This window comes from Zea mays, chromosome 2 (genome assembly GCF_902167145.1).
Source record: "Zea mays cultivar B73 chromosome 2, Zm-B73-REFERENCE-NAM-5.0, whole genome shotgun sequence".
NCBI lineage: Eukaryota > Viridiplantae > Streptophyta > Magnoliopsida > Poales > Poaceae > Zea > Zea mays.
Genome location: NC_050097.1, coordinates 240,438,187 through 240,455,882, shown reverse-complemented (window position 1 = coordinate 240,455,882; position 17,696 = coordinate 240,438,187). Strand labels below are relative to the sequence as shown.

Here is a 17,696-nt window from a genome sequence, read left to right as displayed (position 1 = left end):
GGCTTCTCCGCGTAGCCCGACTGCATGAGCCAGGCCGACGAGAGCCTGACTCTAGAGATACGACCAATTTACTCGCGTCTGTAGAGCCTGGATCAGGGTGCTTTAAGTATCGTGCGAGCCTGACTCCACGTGTACACGCAGGTAACCAAACACACACATCGCATGTGTAGAGCCTGGTTAACAACAACCAAACACCAGCTCATTGCATCCCGCGATGCAAGCACCAGCAAATACATGCAACCAAACACATGGTGATCTGATCGAACGGTGTTGCAGGTGTAGCGTTCAAGCTGTGAAAGACGAGGCGTCAAGCAGTTGCAGGTGTAGCGGGAGCAGCTCCCTGACTATGATGCAGGTGTAGCGGGAACAACTTTTGGGTAAAATGTGAATAGATTGCTGCAGACGGTCTTAACATGATAGTTGACTATATCGTACGAGGCTCGACGGTCGATCATTTAATCGTGTCGTACTCATGTCAACCCATCGTGTTAGGTGGCGAACCAAGTACAGTACTAGACCCGTGTCGTGCTGACACTGACCCTATATGAATCGTTCTTATGCCGTGCCAAAGTACTACTGGTCATATCGTGCTTATATCGTGCTTAGTGCCGATCTATTTAGCACGGCTCATTTAGCTATTTATACCTACAGGTAAGTCAGTCATATGTGGTCTCTCGGGTGTTCTTGTGCGCATCCAAGTATCCAACTTTATTCTGAAACATTCACTGATCGAACAGTAGCTTGGCATCCACTATCTGTTTCACTGGCTACCAATGAGGCTAATTGACAAACTGACTATACACGCGACGCATTGCATTGCAAGCATCTAAAGCACTTGAAAACCACACCTAGTGCAAACTCACTGAACATGATCCTGGCGCGCGTTCAAGCTGTCGAAGACGACGAGGCGTCATTCAGAGCAGCAGCAGCTGCAGGCGTAGCGTTATTCAGAGCGGCTGCAGGTGTAGCGGGAACAGCAGCTCCCTGACCCTGACTACTTGCATCCGAACCAGGGTGGGCGTGAGCTGGAGACGAAGCGGTAGCAGGCGACGGCGCTGTCCCACTCCCATCCGGCCGTGTCTCCAGCTGCTTCTCGATCATGCGGGAAACGGCGGCGATCCCAGCACCGACCTCCCTCCTCATCTCCGAGCCAAGATTCGACATGGCGCTGCTCTGCGCGAACCACCTCTCCTTCCACCCGCGCGTGCTCTTCGTTATGGAGTCCTTGTACCTGCCATCCATCGTTGAGATTTGAGAACAATGAATGTATGGCTATGTAAGTCAAGCGACGGTTTAGAATTAGACAGGGGCATGCATCTGGTGTTCTTAGGAGGAGTGGAAATGTAGGAGACTGGGAGTGATATATACTTTGTAGAGACTGACTGCAGCCTAGATTTGATCGTGTCTGAGAATGACTGCGCGTCAGCAGATGGTCCAGCTTCATCGTGGTTGACAGGCGAAGACTGGCTCCTGGAAACACTGATCCAGATCACCGCGTAGCAAAGTGTTAGTCAGTCATGAATCTCAGGTAAATGACAAGCAAACAGGTAAAACATAGACTCATACTCTTTCCGCCTGCAGGAAATACCTGTCATCTGGCCCGACAGCGCCACCAACCGAGGCAGTACTGTCTGCATCCGTTCCTTCTGCGGAGGCAACGGCGGGCAATGGCGGAGGAGAAACCACAGAAGAAGCAGCATGTTCTTGCCGCGGATGCGGAGACGGGGAACCAGAACCACCAGGAGTGGCCTCGCCAGCAGACGGAAAGAACAGGACTTGTGTTTGTGGTTGTGGGTGGCCATGGCCATGAGCTGCCGCCGCCCTGCTGCTGCGGCGGCCTTCTCTTCTGGCGTGGCGGTGCGACCGGCGAATGGCTGCGGCGGCGGCCAGGTGCTGCATGATCCGCTCCTCGATCTCGGCGTCGTCTGCATCCACCGGTACCTGGAATCGAAGAAACGGTGTTGGCATCAGGCATCATATCTGTGCAGAAACTGATCGAGCACACGATCATGCATAGAAACAGCTGGCATGGCAACTGGGCAACTGGCACGCCAATGCCATCACTGGAAGCAAGCTTCCACTCTGAATGTGAACATCAGATCTATGTCAGCAGAGCACCTCGAAATCTCCGAGCAGCGGGTGACGGAAAACGGTGGTTGTGCGCGCGTGGTTTTCCTGCACGTCGTTCCGCTCTTCCTCGACGGCCTCAAGGAGCTCTTGGCTGCAGTACGTAGGAAGGTGAGGAATGCGATTTATTATATTAGCGGACGACGGACGCATGCGTCGTCGTCGGTGGTGTGGCAGAACAGAACTTGTACCTCGTAGGGTCCTTCATGCTGATTGCCTGCCAACACATGGGGCACTGGGAGCTCCTCTGGCACCTGTAGGATCCAATACAATCACGATGCTCAGAGAGTCAGAGGTAGTATCAAGCCAAGCAAACGGGTGATTCAGAGCAGATCTTGCGAGGGATTCAGACTAGCTGCCGCGCATCGCATTCAGCACGGATCGATAGAACAACTGCGCGGAAACGAAAACAAACACGGAGAAACAGGAACAGCAGGAAGCAATAACAGTCAGACAGACAGAGCGAGTCCTCACCACTCGAGGATGCACTGGAGGTGGAACTCGTGCTTGCAGCTGGTCACCTGGTGATGGAACAAGAAGAAGAAGAAGAGGTTCAAGAAGCCGCACGCGCAAGGAGGTGGTGGTTCATCTCATCTCATCTCATCTCATCTCATCACGGGAGCACGTACCGCGGAGGGGTCACTGTCGGAGAAGGTCTCGAGGCAGATGCTGCAGGTGTCATCGCAGCCGTCCTGAACGCCGCCCTCCACGAAGGCCGCCGCCGACGAGTGCCTCTCCATCTGCGCCGCCGCCGACGAGTGCCTCTCCATCTGCGCCGCCGCCGCTGCCGCCGCGTCCATCCCCACCTCCCTCCCTCGCTCTCTCTTTCTCTCTCTCCGATCAAAAACCGCTTCCGCGAACGATCCCTGCAACACAGGCTTCGGCAACGGGAGGGGAATCGGGGGCGAGTGTCTCGTATCGCTACCTCCAAACCTACTCAGTCCAAGGCCCAAGCAATAGCACGGCGATCGCCGCCAAATGGTACCACTGCTAGAGATAGAGAATAGATTAGTAGACTGTAGACCAAGTCCGCCGCGTGGAATCGATCTCCTCCCGCGGCCGGCGACGACCGCGGCACGCGTCCACGGCAAGGGAAAAGGCGAGGAAACGGCCCCGCCTCGTCCGTCCGCGGCTGACGGGTGGGCCCGCTGGTATTTTACGCGGTCCGTGACGCTGACATGGTGGGTACATCTAGCCCGCTGGTGCCAAGACAGCCAGACAGGAGGGGACTGGGAGGCCTCGAGAACGGCGACACTGTCAGCCCTCAGCCGTCAAGAGCCGGTGGTCAAAGAACGGTTCGGTCCGCTTATGATTTCTTTTGACACTTGATAAATGTTTGGAACAAATCTAGCTTCAGAAAATTTGGTAGAGTTGTTAGAATATATCATTACGATCTCTATAAAGTCATGAAGCTAGATTTCTAAACATTTAGAAAATCTTTACTACATATTAAGGCTCCAAAGGTAGCCTGCCGTTCTGCCGTCCAGTGATCTCGACCGTCCGTTCGGCCGTCCATGGATCGTCCCCGTCCATGGACCTCGTGCCGCCCCCACAGCCAACCCCTGCTCCAACTGCGATCCCCACGCCGCTCTCCCCCTTCACCCACCAGCCCCCCAAATCTCACGGGCTCACGACGATAGACCCGCCCTCTGTGCCACAAAGGAGCTCCTCTCCATCCCATCTCCAACGTCGCCCCAACCCCCATCACCGACAGGGAACCCACCTCTCACGTCGACACCGCCAGAGGAGGAGATGGTGGAGATACGGGCGTTGCGATCCGAGGCAGCACGCTAGAGCGACGAGAGCGTGGCGACGTGGAGATCATGGGAGTCCTGCGCAGCGTCGCGGCGAGGCGCCCGTCGGGGAGGCAGCGGGCACGGAGAGAGCGGAGAGTGACGGCGACAACGGGTCCCGCCTGTCGCGCGAACCAGGGAAATATCTACATCTCGTCTGCGCCGCCGCTGGGATTTATTAGGGTTCTACTTCTAGCCCAGGCCAACTCCACACCAATCCAATCCTGGGGCGGGCGACTGCCTCCTTCCCTCGATTTGACGTGCGCTTCCTCTTCCTCGCTCGCTCTCGGTCGCAGTCACAGGTACCTACGTCCTGTTCTTCCTCGCTTATGGATTTCTTTCCGCGTGGAAGGTAGTAGATCTCTCTTTGCTCGATCTGTTTTCGTTTTGTAAGATTCATTCACGTCTGCGCTGTGGCTATTTATTCAGATTTGGTCGTCATTTCTGGGTTTGACCAGCGTAAGCATTGGCCCCGATCTGGATTCTGGAGCTTGACTGTATCTCCTTTTGTTTTTTTATTTTGTACTATCTAACATAGATTTTGCGTCTAACAATCATTAAGTTACACGCACGCATGATTATATTTGAAGTTTAACCTTGCCGTGTTGTGGTTAAGTGCGCTTCTGAGCACATTATGTACTGAATTCTGCAAATCAGTAAAGGAATTATAAATTGTAGAGTCAACTTCCGTTAGGGTACGCTAATAACATGCCCGAGAACGTGTATTTCCTTAAGAAGAAGTTCTTCTGCTTATAAAATACTCTTTGTGTCTTTGTTTCTCGGAGGTGCTGCTTTTCTAAAATAAATATCACAGCTTTAGTGATCAGTGATTATTGACTAGGTTATCTGTAACCACCACAGAATCTCTGAAAGTAGACCAGAGAAATCTAGCGGTAATAATCATCGGGGTCAGCTTCTTTAGCCATGCCCCCCGACTGCCCGACGGGGACTTCATGGCAGATTCGAACACCATGTCCATGGGCTTCCCTGTTTTCCCTCCCCTTCCCACCGTCACTCCTTGGAACGCGCTAAACACGTACGGGCAGCCCCATGATTGAATGGGCATTCATTCCCATTGCACGTGCAACCAAATTCGAATTCATGTTATTCTTATCACTGTGGTTTTTCATTTGCCGCAGGCCCACAACACAAGCAACTTTCTTATTACTGTCGGGGTTCCGAAGCCAACAAAAGGACGCATCATTCCAACTAACTTTCAGAGCAGCGCAGCGTGTCTTGCTTTGTTGGTGCCTTGCAAACCGCAGGTGCTGTGCTACAATTGCAGAAATAAGGTGTAGTGTATGAGAAGTAGAGAACCAATGCTCTTTTATAGCCCTCAATAGATATCAGTTTCTTTCTTTTCTTTGATTTACACGCACACTTTCCCAGCTACTGTTTGCTTGTTTGGTATAGCAGGAAGTATCTTTGATATATAAAAATGAGAAATAGGCCAAGGAGTATGCTATCACGATGAGCCGCCCAGATATATATATCGTGTGCCTCCGTCACATCGTGCTAGCTGGTTCTTTTCTTCATGAGGCATATAGGGTATTTATTCAAATGCCCGCAAAGGGAGGGCAGTGCACTGAGTGCATCGGGAGGGCTCATAGGTAAGTAGTGTTTGGTGTTGTCATATCATTCAGTTTGATGGAAAGATAATGTGGCAATAAGACCTATTTGTCACAACTCATGCTTTGGGATCATGTGAATTGTACTGTAATTCAGTTTAAGTAATTTAACACTATTGTACATGAATTCTTGTAGCTATTTAAAACCAAAGGTCTCTGGTTCATTGACACTAATGTGCATTTCAACAGTTCTTCTTTGACTGCAAGGGATAGGCAGCAGGTCTTCTTCAGCCTCTTTTCAATTCTCCCTTTCTGATGGAAGCTGGCGTGCCGGAAGGTGCCGAGCAGGTACATGTCTCAGCTGAAGAATCCGAAGACTGCCAAGAAAGGCGAGGAGACCACGGTGGCCAAGAGCGAGAAGCGGGGGCAAGAATCTAAGACGAATGCCAAGAAGAAAATCTTAGGACGCTCACGGAAGTGTGCCCATGCCGAACCTGATGGGGAGAACCGAAACGGTTGCAGCAGCACTGATGCAGACGAGAACTCACTTGCAGAAACTGCTGCCTCCGATCAGGAGAGGAAGGTGGTGCTGCAGGAATTGAGAATCGAGGTGGATACATCACGAGCTGACAATTCCAATGACAACAAGGAGAATCTGTCGAGTGCTCCGAGTGATGAAGAAGCATTGAACAATTCACATTCTGAAAATGAAAACAGACAGTTGGAGAACAATGAGAACGTTCCTCTGAACGAGAATGTTGCTCTGAAGGTAACTGTGACGGTGAACTGATGGTACTGAAAAAAGAAGGGGAGCTTTTTACCTGCAGTTAGGATGTGAAGAACCTGACATGCTGTTGTGGATCAAATGCAGGTGGCTAAACTGCAGAGCAAAGTGCATCAAGAGCAACCAGGAAAGCTCAAGAAAACTACCAACCCTAGGCCATTCAGGCTAAGGACTGATGTGAGTTTCTGCACCCTCCAACTCTCATTGTGCTGCAGGATTAGTTATTAGTAAAAAAAAAAGCTTTGTCTCTCACTGGCTCGTTCTTTATAGGAAAGAGGAGTGCTTAAAGAAGCAAAACCAGAGAAAAGGCAGCCGTTCACTGAGAATAATTCCACGGCAGTACTCAAGGATGCAAACAGAGGAGTGACGGTAAGCTCATCAGCTTCCTCTGCCCAGCATTTTCAAGTTTCAACAGCCGTTCATTGATGCTGCCGAATATTTCCAACTCGAATTCAAACAAAGTAGGAGTTCTCATGCTGATCTGTGCTTATACCATATATGTTCAGAAGAAACGAAGCACCCAGATTGTAACGGCTCAGCAGCTCGATGAGTCCAGCTCCAGGCCGGCCGTCAACAGCATCCAATGCAGAGCTGTGAAACCGGAGAGGGTTTCTAGGGTTGCATCATCAACACGAAGAGCCAAAACAGCAAGGTTCGCAGGACTCCTTGCTGAAATGCTGAATCCAAACGGCGGCTAACATTACGTTCTATCGATGGCATGCAGACCTGACAGCATTTCGCTTTCCGTTTGTACAGTGACCTTATGGCACCTTCTTCCCGGACTGGGAAGAAGAGGAAGGCGGCTACGGTGAAGCTGTCGAGGATCCAAACACCAGCTGCTTGAGCTCGGGCAGATCAAGGAGGAAATGAGAAACTGCCGACAACGGTTTTTGTTGTCTGCTCCAGCGACGAGTTCTGTATTTATTACTGCGTCGAATTCGTTTTCCGGATTAGGTGGATTTATGTACACTGATCATTTCTTTCTGCGAGTCGTGTGGTGGAACCCCTCTGCTTTGTTAATGTACCGCCACCGACCAGATTTTTTCTTCTTCTGTAGAATGATTCAGAATTTGATTATTTTTCTGTAACTTAATTGAACTGGGGAAAGGAGGCCCGGCCCAACCCAACCCATGAAACATTTCAATTTTAGCTGTGTACTAGGATCCATTTCATCTTGCTACCATGTGTTGTTGCCCTTGATAGATATCAGAAATAGGGTGTAGTGTATGAGAAGTAGAGAACCGATGCTCTTTTATAGCCCTCAATAGATATCAGTTTCTTTCTTTTCTTTGATTTACACGCACACTTTCCCAGCCACTGTTTGCTTGTTTGGTATAGCAGGAAGTATCTTTGATATATAAAAATGAGAAATAGGCCAAGGAGTATGCTATCACGATGAGCCGCCCAGATATATATATATCGTGTGCCTCCGTCACATCGTGCTAGCTGGTTCTTTTCTTCATGAGGCATATAGGGTATTTATTCAAATGCCCGCAAAGGGAGGGCAGTGCACTGAGTGCATCGGGAGGGCTTATAGGTAAGTAGTGTTTGGTGTTGTCATATCATTCAGTTTGATGGAAAGATAATGTGGCAATAAGACCTATTTGTCACAACTCATGCTTTGGGATCATGTGAATTGTACTGTAATTCAGTTTAAGTAATTTAACACTATTGTACATGAATTCTTGTAGCTATTTAAAACCAAAGGTCTCTGGTTCATTGACACTAATGTGCATTTCAACAGTTCTTCTTTGACTGCAAGGGATAGGCAGCAGGTCTTCTTCAGCCTCTTTTCAATTCTCCCTTTCTGATGGAAGGGCTCGCCCCTAAAATTGTGACGACATATCGAGTTTTGGACGTGCAGGTTCGCTGGGCTGCAACTGGTGTTCTCCTTCACGTCGTTGCGCGTGACGAGGGTTGGCGAGGCGAGGAAGCGTGCTCTTGATCCCGAGTTTAAAGAGGGCGGGCAACATAATTGGTAAGCGAGATCGCTGCTTCTGTTGCTTTTATCTCTATGCCTAGACGACTAGACCTAATTTATAAAGAGTGATATGGAATACTTGTTTTCAGTTTGGGGTATGAAGGTATGGTAATTTTCTAACACATGGAAACTATGTCTGAAGTTCCTTGATTTTTTATAGGTTGATGAATGAGGAGGTTCTGCAAACTGAAGAATTTTTGAAATTTTGTACTTATTGTCTACATTGTTAGCTCTCTATAGTTTTTATTGCTTACAACTTTTAGCTATGTAGAGACTTCAGTTCCAGTTATTTAGTAGAATAATGAGTTGATTTGGTGGGATAGAATTTATCTTTGAGTAAATTTTTTTGTGAGCTCAGAGTATCTGGTGGGAGTTTTGTTTGATTATTTTCTATATCGAGTAGTGATTTTATATTTTTTTGTCAGAGGAGATACCAAGGGCTTCATATGCATTGTGCAGCCATAAAATTACTAGATGAGCTAACTTTTTATAAGTGGAAGGATGATGACCCTCAATTTGAATTCAACTGTCTTTCTTGTGTTAAGGAGATATCATGCCCACTGTCTAATAAAATATGTTTTGTATGCCTTTCTATACAGTGATGTAGTTAATATTTTTGCCAGCATGCCTACTTTCTTTAGTTCAGGAGCTATGCCATTGATTGTTACATTATGCTCACTTTTATTCATAGGTTGCTAGAATACAGAAAATAATAAACAACAAACAGTTTCTGTTTTGATGTAAGATTATCCTCCACCCATATTTACCCATTCTTCTTAGATTTAGAGTCATTTTTCTGAAAATAAAAGCTCTTGGTCTGGATGTCATGTTGATTGTGGAGCAAGTCTACCGGTGACGATGGAGATAGAAAGAGGGAAATTAAATATATGTTACTTGCAATTGATTACCAATCAAGAAGTTAAACCTAAATTCACTTTTCCTATACCAAGCCTTATTCATAGGCGCGACGCCATGCCGTGAGCCATTGCTGGTAGACTTGGTCCCACTCCCACATGACAGTGGATGTAAATAAGTTGCAACCATTGTGCCTGTTTTTATGAGCTTTCTAATTCTTAAAATATTGACATTATTGCTTAGCTAGATATTTTGGATTTCAGAAAGTTTCCTTTCGAATCTTTCTAATGCAGGTGCAATCCACTCTTATTGGCAGGAAGCAAGTTTTGTCAAATAGCGGTATTGCAAGTATCTCGGTTGTGTTGATAGCATTAGTCATCAGAGGGATAGATAGGTGTTTAGATTCAAAAGAGTCAACTCTTGTTACTGCTCTTATTGATGGTGTTATCTGACATTATGCTTGCTATAATGGAGATACATGGTCATCTGAGCTCGACATTCTTTGTAAAGCTAAGCCACAAATTATCACAACATTCAAGGTGTTGTTAAGTCTTTTTTATGATTGCACAAATCATTAGCAAACATATAATTTTTCACTATTTCCTTTTGATTTGTTCAGAGTGCGGAAGGCTACCATTGGTGGTGTAACCATAGATGGGCTTCTTGTAGCAGCAGCTGGATTCTTGATTGGGCTTGCATTTGTGCTGATAAGATTTTTCACCACTCAATGTGCTCCTGATGTATTCTGGAACCAGCTGCTAGCTATACCCTTGGCACAGCTGCCGCCCTATGTAGAAGTTTGATCGATTCCTTCTTGAGCGCAACAGTTCAGTATAGTGGGTTCTACAGTGTTCGCAAAAAGGTATTACAACCAAACTATTTGAAAATTTTGCCAGTGTCTACATATCCTTGTCTCCTCTGGTTTTGAAAGCTTATTCTCTGCTATGTCATGTTTGTTTTGCTTAGGTGGTGGGAGTAGATGGTCCAATATTAACCTTTAAAATTGTGAGTTAGCAGTTTTTGTTAGTGCCTTGCCTTTTAGACTATTGCAATTATTTTTAGAGGTAACAAAACTATGATGAGCTAACATAAACATTATTCATTCTATTATGTAAATAAACTCAAAATAAACCATATGAGACAAAGAAATGTAAGGTGCACAGTCCACGACGAATAATACTGAGAAGCACAATTATGCATTTCTATTTGTTATATTGATAGGCCTTGATCATCTTGCTTGATAACGTAGATGATACAGTAGTACAAGTTATTATTTGACTCTGATTGTTGCCTCTGCAGGTAAAGCCAACAAAGTTCAATATTTAAAATAACTCGATGTGTCCAGGGTTTGCAAGACAAGATTAAGCAGCTCTAAGATTAAGATAGTTGCCATCGATCTTGCCACAATTTTTACTTGAGCTGAGCAGATAACAAGCGGCTTGGGGTATTGATATTTATTTTTCTGTCTTGTTTAATCTGTTTGTTCAATTAATTTCAAAACAGTTAGTGCTTCAGAATCTCATAACAGATTCTGAATACTTCCTTTGTCAAAGCTTTCACTTGTCTGAAGGTAATCATTCTTTGATTATGCACTAATCTTATATGTGTTTCTGCATTGCATTCATTTACCAAATCTGTAAGATGCATTCTACCATTTCATGATGTCCCTTATTTACATGTGTAAAATGATCCACATCAATAAAAATCACCCCTTCGTATTATGAAGCAAATAACAAGCTTACATGCTATTACTGATATACTTCCTGTTCTTACAGCCAGGGTCTCTTGGCCTACGCGTAGACAGACTCCAGGAAGATGTCGATCTTCTGCTTCTCCATCACCGTCGTTATCATGCAGCCTGCTGGAATGCCACAGCGGGACAGGAGCATGGGGATGAGCAGGTAAGCCTACCTTACTTTTTTTGCAACTGATATATTCCTCTTATAATTCCAGTACAGTTACTTTTTGCAATACACATACATGCTTCTACATATCTTTTTTCTATCTCTCTTTTTTCCAGATGAATGTTAGCCTCGTCATGATATATGGCCTGGGCATCTGCATCCTTTTGCACAAAAAACTTAAACTATGCAGCATGTCCAGGGCCGGGCCTGAGAAATTTGAGGCCCTGTGCCAAATCTAAAACAGTGTAATCTATATTTTTTATTAAATAAAAAACAGTAATAACAATCTACAAGTTACAATAATTTATATTGTAACATAATATCTAAAGAAACATATCCATTTTATTTGAATAACATCGTTCTTTAGGTGGGTTTTAAAGAAAATCTTGTACGATATGCTTATATTCGATCTTATCCAACGCTTCACTCTCGAGTGTTATTGTGTCTAAATAATACATTTTTGTGTCATAGTAAAACGCAAATATAAATTTAGTAGCTTTAATTTAGAGAACTTCGTTCACGCGGACAAACATGTTAAGATCCTATAAAGGTTCATTTTTGGTGCAGCGCTCAATAGTTCCACTTCAGCGCAGCAGCATGGTAGGGAGAAAAATATGTGCTACATATTAATATGTGTTGTAAAAAATCATAAAACTAGAATAGATCTGCTAAGTTTTGGGACCCTCAATTTTTGGAGCTCCTGTGCGAGCGCACAGCTCGCACATGCCTAGGTCCGGCCTTGAGCATGTCCTTGCTAACAGAGAAACAAGCCATGACAGTTGGAAATGATATGATCGTCTTATATAGGAGTAGTTATCTACTGTGAATCTGAGAGACATACTATGCTCTTAACAGGTTCATTTTCTTTTGAAACAAGCATGTATGTGTCATACATGCACATACTGTCTTGCTTCCAAGACTGGCTTCCAAGCTTTCACCAGAGGAGTAAGATCTGTTTTGTTTTTTTTTTCTGACAGGCGCAAGATGACTGCAAGTGGCGCCGGATCCCGACGTTCGGCGACTGGAACCTGCGGGACGACATGCCCGTCACCCAATACTTGCAAGCAGGGACTTCTTCATCGTTGTGCCGCCGGCAGAGAAGGACGACGACGAGGATCTGTTCAAGGTGCCCCAGTGTTCCTGCCAAGCCCTACAACTACAAGAAGGTGAAACAAAACAGGACGCTTAGTTTCTCTCGCCAATTAATTACACTCAGGGAAAAAAGTTTTCTTCCACCAGCTCTGAAGATAGTATCAGTTAGCACTGTTTCATATTTCCGTTCCATATCTCCATTTCCATATACATTATACCCAGTCGACACTGTTTCATAAATCCTTGAAATTTCTTTTTGTGTGAATTTTCTGTGGTTAAACACCGAGCATGCATGCAATAAATATAATTACCAATATATTTATTTTATGGTTCACATTCTAGATTGTATAGGATGGAAATTACAGAAGAAATATAAATTGAATAACAAAAGGTTACATGAGGTGGCCAAGTAAACATCATTGGTTATTTACTTGGGAGGAGTTCCTTATGACGAGTCAAGTTTTCATGGTTGAGTGTGGCTGGTTTTTGAATCTCACAGGTGAAATATGTGGTCGAAGTAGTAAGTATGTTCAACATCTTTACTACTCCTTAAGACCCTACCGTAGGCATCCAAAATGATTTTGGTGCACGGTTCTGCCAAGTTCGCGCCGCGGATCCCCCACCCTCTTCCCCTCTGCTCGCCATGCTCCCGCACATCGTGCCGCCCCGTCGTCCCACCCACTGTGATTTCCTTACCTATTACAAAAATTACAATGTTTTGTTTTTAACCCATTTCTTCCATTTGCCGGTCGTCCGTAGGACAGAGGTGGGGAGGCTTCCAAGCATACTAATTATCCGCAGCGTGATGAATCATAGTTGAGTTGCATGCCATGTGTAGTAATTCTACATCTATGAGATGTCTTTCTAACTGATGTCTCGTGCCTTTCTAAATAGGCTCAAGTCACCTGTTTCTATTTGGTTTTGGTTTCATGTGTCCCCCAAATAACTATGATTTCCTTGAATACATAGAACAGAACTCATCTTTGTGTTGTATTTTTATGGCGTTGGCACAGGCTATATAAATTCAAGTAGGAATGCAGGATGGGGTGCATTCAACTCATGCAGGTGGCAGGTTCGTATGCAGGTGGCAACTGCTATATTCTGCATCTTTCGTATGTTTTGTCACGCGAGGTCGTTCAGGGCGTATTAGGTACGGTAATGAGTTTACTTTTGTCACATTAAATTCGGCCCTGGGCTTTAGTAAATCCTGGATCCGCTACAGGGCGTGCGTGTTGTGTTGTGTTAAATTCTTTTATAAATAATTGTATCTTTTATAGGTTAATGGAAGTGGCCAATTCTGTGGCGTGGCTGAGATGATTGGACCTGTCGATTTCGACAGAAGTGTTGATTACTGGCAGCAGGATAAGTGGAGTGGCCAGTTCCCTGTGAAGTGGCACATAATTAAGGATGTACCGAACAATCTTCTGCGGCACATCATTCTTGAGAACAATGACAATAAACCTGTCACAAATAGCAGGGACACACAGGAGGTAAACCATGCATTTTTTCTTTGTGATTTTTTGCTCATAGTGTTGGCATGAGACTGCTGGAGCTGATAATATGAATGTTTAGGTGTCCCTAGAAAGGCCACAGTGCTACAACAACCAACAGGTGAACTAGAGCAGGAAGAGAATACATAATTCTAGATTAGCAACCTTTCTATCAAGATATGCATGTACTTTGTTGATTAAATGGTGTGGCCACCTGTGCAATAGGTTAACTAGAGCAGTGAGAGAATACATAATTCCAGATTAGCAACCTTTCTGTCCAGATATGCATGTGTTTTGTTAATTAAATGGTGTGACAATACCCGCGAATTTTGTTCCCTAGATCCCTAGATACATAAATAGAAATCTGGTCATTTATTATCGATATCCTGACTACAACTGCTGAACCCAACGGTGAGGATGGACTAAGCATGATGACAATTGATGACAGTGTTTGGCTATTTGTTCTCAGTTGTTTTTTAGCATGATGACATAGTGTTGTTCTACTAAATATCTGAGTTGTAGTTTGGCTATTTGTTCTCAATTGTTTTTGGCGTTTGTGGCCTTAGTAACCTATATTTATTACTCTTATCAGATAGTAATTAATAGATTTTTCCAATTTTATTCCTCATTTCTGTTATTTTCTATCAATCTTTTAACCATTAGGGGTTTAGTGTAGCTTAGTATTTGATCTGGTTCAGCCTCGGGGTTGCTTAGATATTATATTTTCGTTCAGGTTCAATTAGGTTGGCATGATGCTGGTACCTATGACAAGAACATTATCGAGTGGCCCAAGTGCAGTGGCGCTAATGGTAGCTTGAGATTCAAAGTCGAGTTGAAGCATGGGGCCAATGCTGGTAACACTCTTCTCAGCTTATTATCACCTGTAACTTCATGATGATGGATTACTCAACATTTTGTTTCATGATAGATCTTGTGAATGCTATGAAGCTGATCCCGCCTTCAACGACGTCCGAACCCCATCCGCGATCCATGTCTGCCGCGCCATCCTCGCCCTTCCATCTCAGCGCCCCCATTCGTGCTTGAAGGAAGGCCCATTCGTGTTGGAACGAATCCTCGCTCAAAATCCATGCGCATCCGATGAGGATCCAGAGCTGCCCTGCTGCCCTTCCATCCTCTTTGTCCCTTTCCATCGTCGGCGATCCACTTCTATCGGCGGCGCCCCCTTCTAGCCCCTTCCATAGTTGTGCTTAGGTACTTCTCTCTATTTGTGAAATCTAGGGTTCTTAGTGTACGATTGTCAATATCTCTATAAAAGAATAGATTAGTGTACGATTGTCGATATATTGTTTGTTTTCATGTAATTGTTGTGCACTCGCGTTTTATTAATAATTTGTGAGTCGTCGCAACGCACAGATACCTAACAGATAATTTGTGAGTCGATATATCTGTATGATATTGATGGTTGCAATGTAGTGGTGAAACGAGTAGATTAAAATAACAAAATTTATATGTATAGCCAGGATCACCAATGGATTACAGAATCTTTTCTCATAACAATATAACATATTTATATATAAGTTATCATGATATTATATGTTCCCGTTGCATCGCACGGGCACTAACCTAGTATTTATATAAGTCATTTTGTTTCTTATTTAGTTTAAAAATATTTTTAAAACTAATTAAATTAATATTATTATGGATTTTTTAAGCTGGTGCTCTCAGTTTTATTGGTATTCTTTTTTTACCCTTAATCATGTTTTTTCTCAATTTTATCCTTCTACTCTATAGCACTAGAAGACACATATCAACTACATTTCAACTTAGGCTTGAGCAACGGCATCTCAATCCTTGGAATAAATAGTACAAATTCAAATATACTGTAAACAAAATTGGAGTAGACGGAACTGTATACAAAAAAATGTGTACTCGAGCTTTTAGACATGAAAAAGAAGGTTGCAATTAGCACATTTCTCGGTGTGAAACATAAAAAAAACACATGGCCGAGGTAACATGTATACTGTAGAAAATCGTGGCGTCTAGATTAAAATCATGGTCGAGGTAACTTGTACGGATCATTTAGTTCTTGCCTTTCCTGTAGACTAAATAAATTATCTTTAAAAAATCCCTTTAAACTAGATTAAGTAGGTGTTTGATTTTTAGGGATTAATTTTTATTCTCTCCATTTTAATAAATTTAGTCTCTCAATTGCTAAATACGTAAACTAAAATATAGTTTTAGTTTCCGCATTTACCAATTTAGAGACAAAAAATACAACAAAATGAAGAGACTAAAAATTAATCCTTAGAAATCAAACATCTCTTAACTCAAAGGTTTGAGATTATAATATATTTGTTTAGAATTATAATCTGATCAGATTATATAATCTAACTTATTTTAATAGTAAACTTTAGATCGGAAACATTATCATTTCCGCTAGTCCTCATCTACACAGTATATGTGGCATAAATATTCCAGGCAGCAATAAAATCGTTGCTAACCACTCTTCAACAGGCCAATTGTTCCAGAGTCGAGACAGCTTCGCTTACTTTTGACCACACCTTTTCTGGTGCTTCACTTTTCTTATCTTCCGATCAACTCAATAAGTCAATATTCTTCCTTTAGATCTATTGTGTTTCTTTTTTGCGTGGTACTGTTCCACTTCCATAACGGCTTTCAGCACTTTTTGTAGTGCACAAATTCCGTTGACATAACTTCAAATACAGAATTGTACAACTCAGGGTCCATAGCTCAGTGGTAGAGCAATTGACTGCAGATCAATAGGTCACCGGTTCGAACCCGGTTGGGCCCTATTTTTTAAAAAACATATTTTTGACTTCTAATACCTTTTTAATATGGAAAATAAATAATTGGCACCTTCTCGTTAGTACAACCTACATTGCATATACTTGTTTAAATTATATTTTTATTTTTTAAATTTTAAATATTAGTATATAATCCTCTATATTATCTCTTCAGCATATAACACAAAAAAGACATTATCTATAGTGGGCCCTATTTAAAAAAACATATTTTTCACTTGCAATACCTTTAATATGGAAAAATAAATAATTGGCACCTTCTCGTTAGTACAACCTGTACATTGCATATACTTGTTTAAATTATATTTTTATTTTTAAATTATTAGTATATATTCATCTATAATATCTCTTCATCATATAACACAAAAAAGACATTATCTATAGTGCTAGAAACCTAGCGCGCTTTATACCAAATGAGAAGGATTTGAATCCTCCACATCCTAATTTTTAGATCGCTCGTCGGAGGAGGTGACACACGAAAGGAGAAAAGGAGTTCATAAGCATTAAATAAGGATTAAACATGTGATTTTTTAGAAAAAATTAGTTCTTTAGATTTTTAGAAGAGAAATTTCTCATGCTGTGTCTAGTCTCTTGAATACAGATCAGCTTCACAGCGAAGACTTTGAAAAATGTCAGTAGCAACGCCAACGCGATGTAGGACTGCTTCCAGAGGTCGAACTGGCAGTCGCCAAGTTTCTTCTCGTCGTCGGTGAGCGACGCCAACGCGAGCGCCTCGTGCTAGTGATGTTTGTTCGGGGTTTCCAAGTAAGAAACATGGATTCATCTTTGGCATTGGTTTATAAAAATGATTTATAAGTTAGATCCATGGAAAAATATTACGGAGAATAAATGTTACACATACAAAAAAAAGTATTTAAGTTGAAAACATTATTCAAACAAAAGAAATTGCATGCAAGGCTCTTCTTTAAATACTACTCCCTCAATCCAAAAATATAATTTAATAATCTCAGTGATACTTATCTACTACTACACATTGTGCAAGGGTAGTAGGTGGGCTTCGGGAGAAATGTATTATATATTTTTACTATAATAGATGTAGACATAAACACACATGTGGTGTAGTGGTAGCTACAAACACATTTATTTGAGAGGTCGCGAGTTCGAATCCTCTTGGAGCCTGTTTTTTTTAATTTAATTTTAGCTAGACGTGGGATGCACGTGGGAATGAGAATAGGCTTTGTGGGAGGGGGAATGAGAAAGACACGTGGTAGAATTAGCTTTGCAGTGAGGACGGAATGAGAATGGCAGAACACGGAATGGGGCAGCCTACCCCTTACCGTCTTAATAGGTAGTAGAGA

General features: G+C 43.3%; 2 protein-coding genes and 1 non-coding gene across 36 annotated transcripts; 2 read left to right on the top strand and 1 right to left on the bottom strand.

Annotated features, from left to right (window-relative positions):
• Window positions 1–686: 686 nt before the first annotated feature.
• LOC100191926 (uncharacterized) lies at window positions 687–3,094 on the bottom strand. Its single transcript, NM_001359564.1, has 7 exons — window positions 2,757–3,094; window positions 2,602–2,648; window positions 2,319–2,381; window positions 2,119–2,221; window positions 1,589–1,941; window positions 1,369–1,479; window positions 687–1,231 (listed from the first exon to the last, which is right to left on the bottom strand). The coding sequence occupies exons 1-7, from the start codon at window positions 2,925–2,927 to the stop codon at window positions 886–888; spliced, it is 1,194 nt and encodes a 397-aa protein (NP_001346493.1). The 5' UTR covers window positions 2,928–3,094; the 3' UTR covers window positions 687–885.
• Window positions 3,095–3,558: 464 nt separating this feature from the next.
• LOC100383355 (uncharacterized) lies at window positions 3,559–14,969 on the top strand. 34 transcript variants are annotated; one of them, XM_035964944.1, is made up of 19 exons: window positions 3,559–4,222; window positions 5,060–5,530; window positions 5,738–6,257; window positions 6,360–6,449; window positions 6,543–6,641; window positions 6,779–6,924; window positions 7,029–7,809; window positions 7,964–8,047; window positions 8,137–8,250; window positions 9,425–9,647; window positions 9,728–9,970; window positions 10,075–10,113; window positions 10,408–10,552; window positions 10,884–11,009; window positions 11,990–12,178; window positions 13,118–13,254; window positions 13,382–13,594; window positions 14,328–14,448; window positions 14,523–14,969. In XM_035964944.1, exons 3-7 carry the CDS (start codon window positions 5,841–5,843, stop codon window positions 7,114–7,116), a joined length of 840 nt encoding a protein of 279 aa, XP_035820837.1. In that variant the 5' UTR covers window positions 3,559–4,222; window positions 5,060–5,530; window positions 5,738–5,840; the 3' UTR covers window positions 7,117–7,809; window positions 7,964–8,047; window positions 8,137–8,250; window positions 9,425–9,647; window positions 9,728–9,970; window positions 10,075–10,113; window positions 10,408–10,552; window positions 10,884–11,009; window positions 11,990–12,178; window positions 13,118–13,254; window positions 13,382–13,594; window positions 14,328–14,448; window positions 14,523–14,969. The 34 variants fall into 34 exon arrangements, with proteins under 34 accessions (XP_035820837.1, XP_020403496.1, XP_035820828.1 ...); XM_020547907.3 differs by lacking the exon at window positions 10,075–10,113; XM_035964935.1 differs by having other exon boundaries at window positions 10,408–11,009.
• Window positions 14,970–16,295: 1,326 nt separating this feature from the next.
• On the top strand, window positions 16,296–16,367 carry TRNAC-GCA (transfer RNA cysteine (anticodon GCA)). The gene has a single exon. It is a non-coding gene; the product is annotated as a tRNA-Cys (tRNA).
• The last annotated feature ends 1,329 nt before the right edge of the window (window positions 16,368–17,696 follow it).

What these genes read in the sequence shown, in the direction of transcription:
- LOC100191926 (NM_001359564.1), bottom strand. Translation starts at nt 2,927, where the DNA reads ATGGACGCGGCGGCAGCGGCGGCGGCGCAGATGGAGAGGCACTCGTCG. An exon ending in CGCTGCTCGGAGATTTCGAG is followed by an intron (nt 1,942 to 2,118) that starts GTGCTCTGCTGA and finishes CTTCGATTCCAG; the next exon opens with GTACCGGTGGATGCAGACGA. An exon ending in CTGCAGTCAGTCTCTACAAA is followed by an intron (nt 1,232 to 1,368) that starts GTATATATCACT and finishes GATGGATGGCAG; the next exon opens with GTACAAGGACTCCATAACGA.
- LOC100383355 (XM_035964947.1), top strand. Translation starts at nt 5,841, where the DNA reads ATGTCTCAGCTGAAGAATCCGAAGACTGCCAAGAAAGGCGAGGAGACC. An exon ending in CATTCAGGCTAAGGACTGAT is followed by an intron (nt 6,450 to 6,542) that starts GTGAGTTTCTGC and finishes CGTTCTTTATAG; the next exon opens with GAAAGAGGAGTGCTTAAAGA. An exon ending in ATGCAAACAGAGGAGTGACG is followed by an intron (nt 6,642 to 6,778) that starts GTAAGCTCATCA and finishes ATATATGTTCAG; the next exon opens with AAGAAACGAAGCACCCAGAT.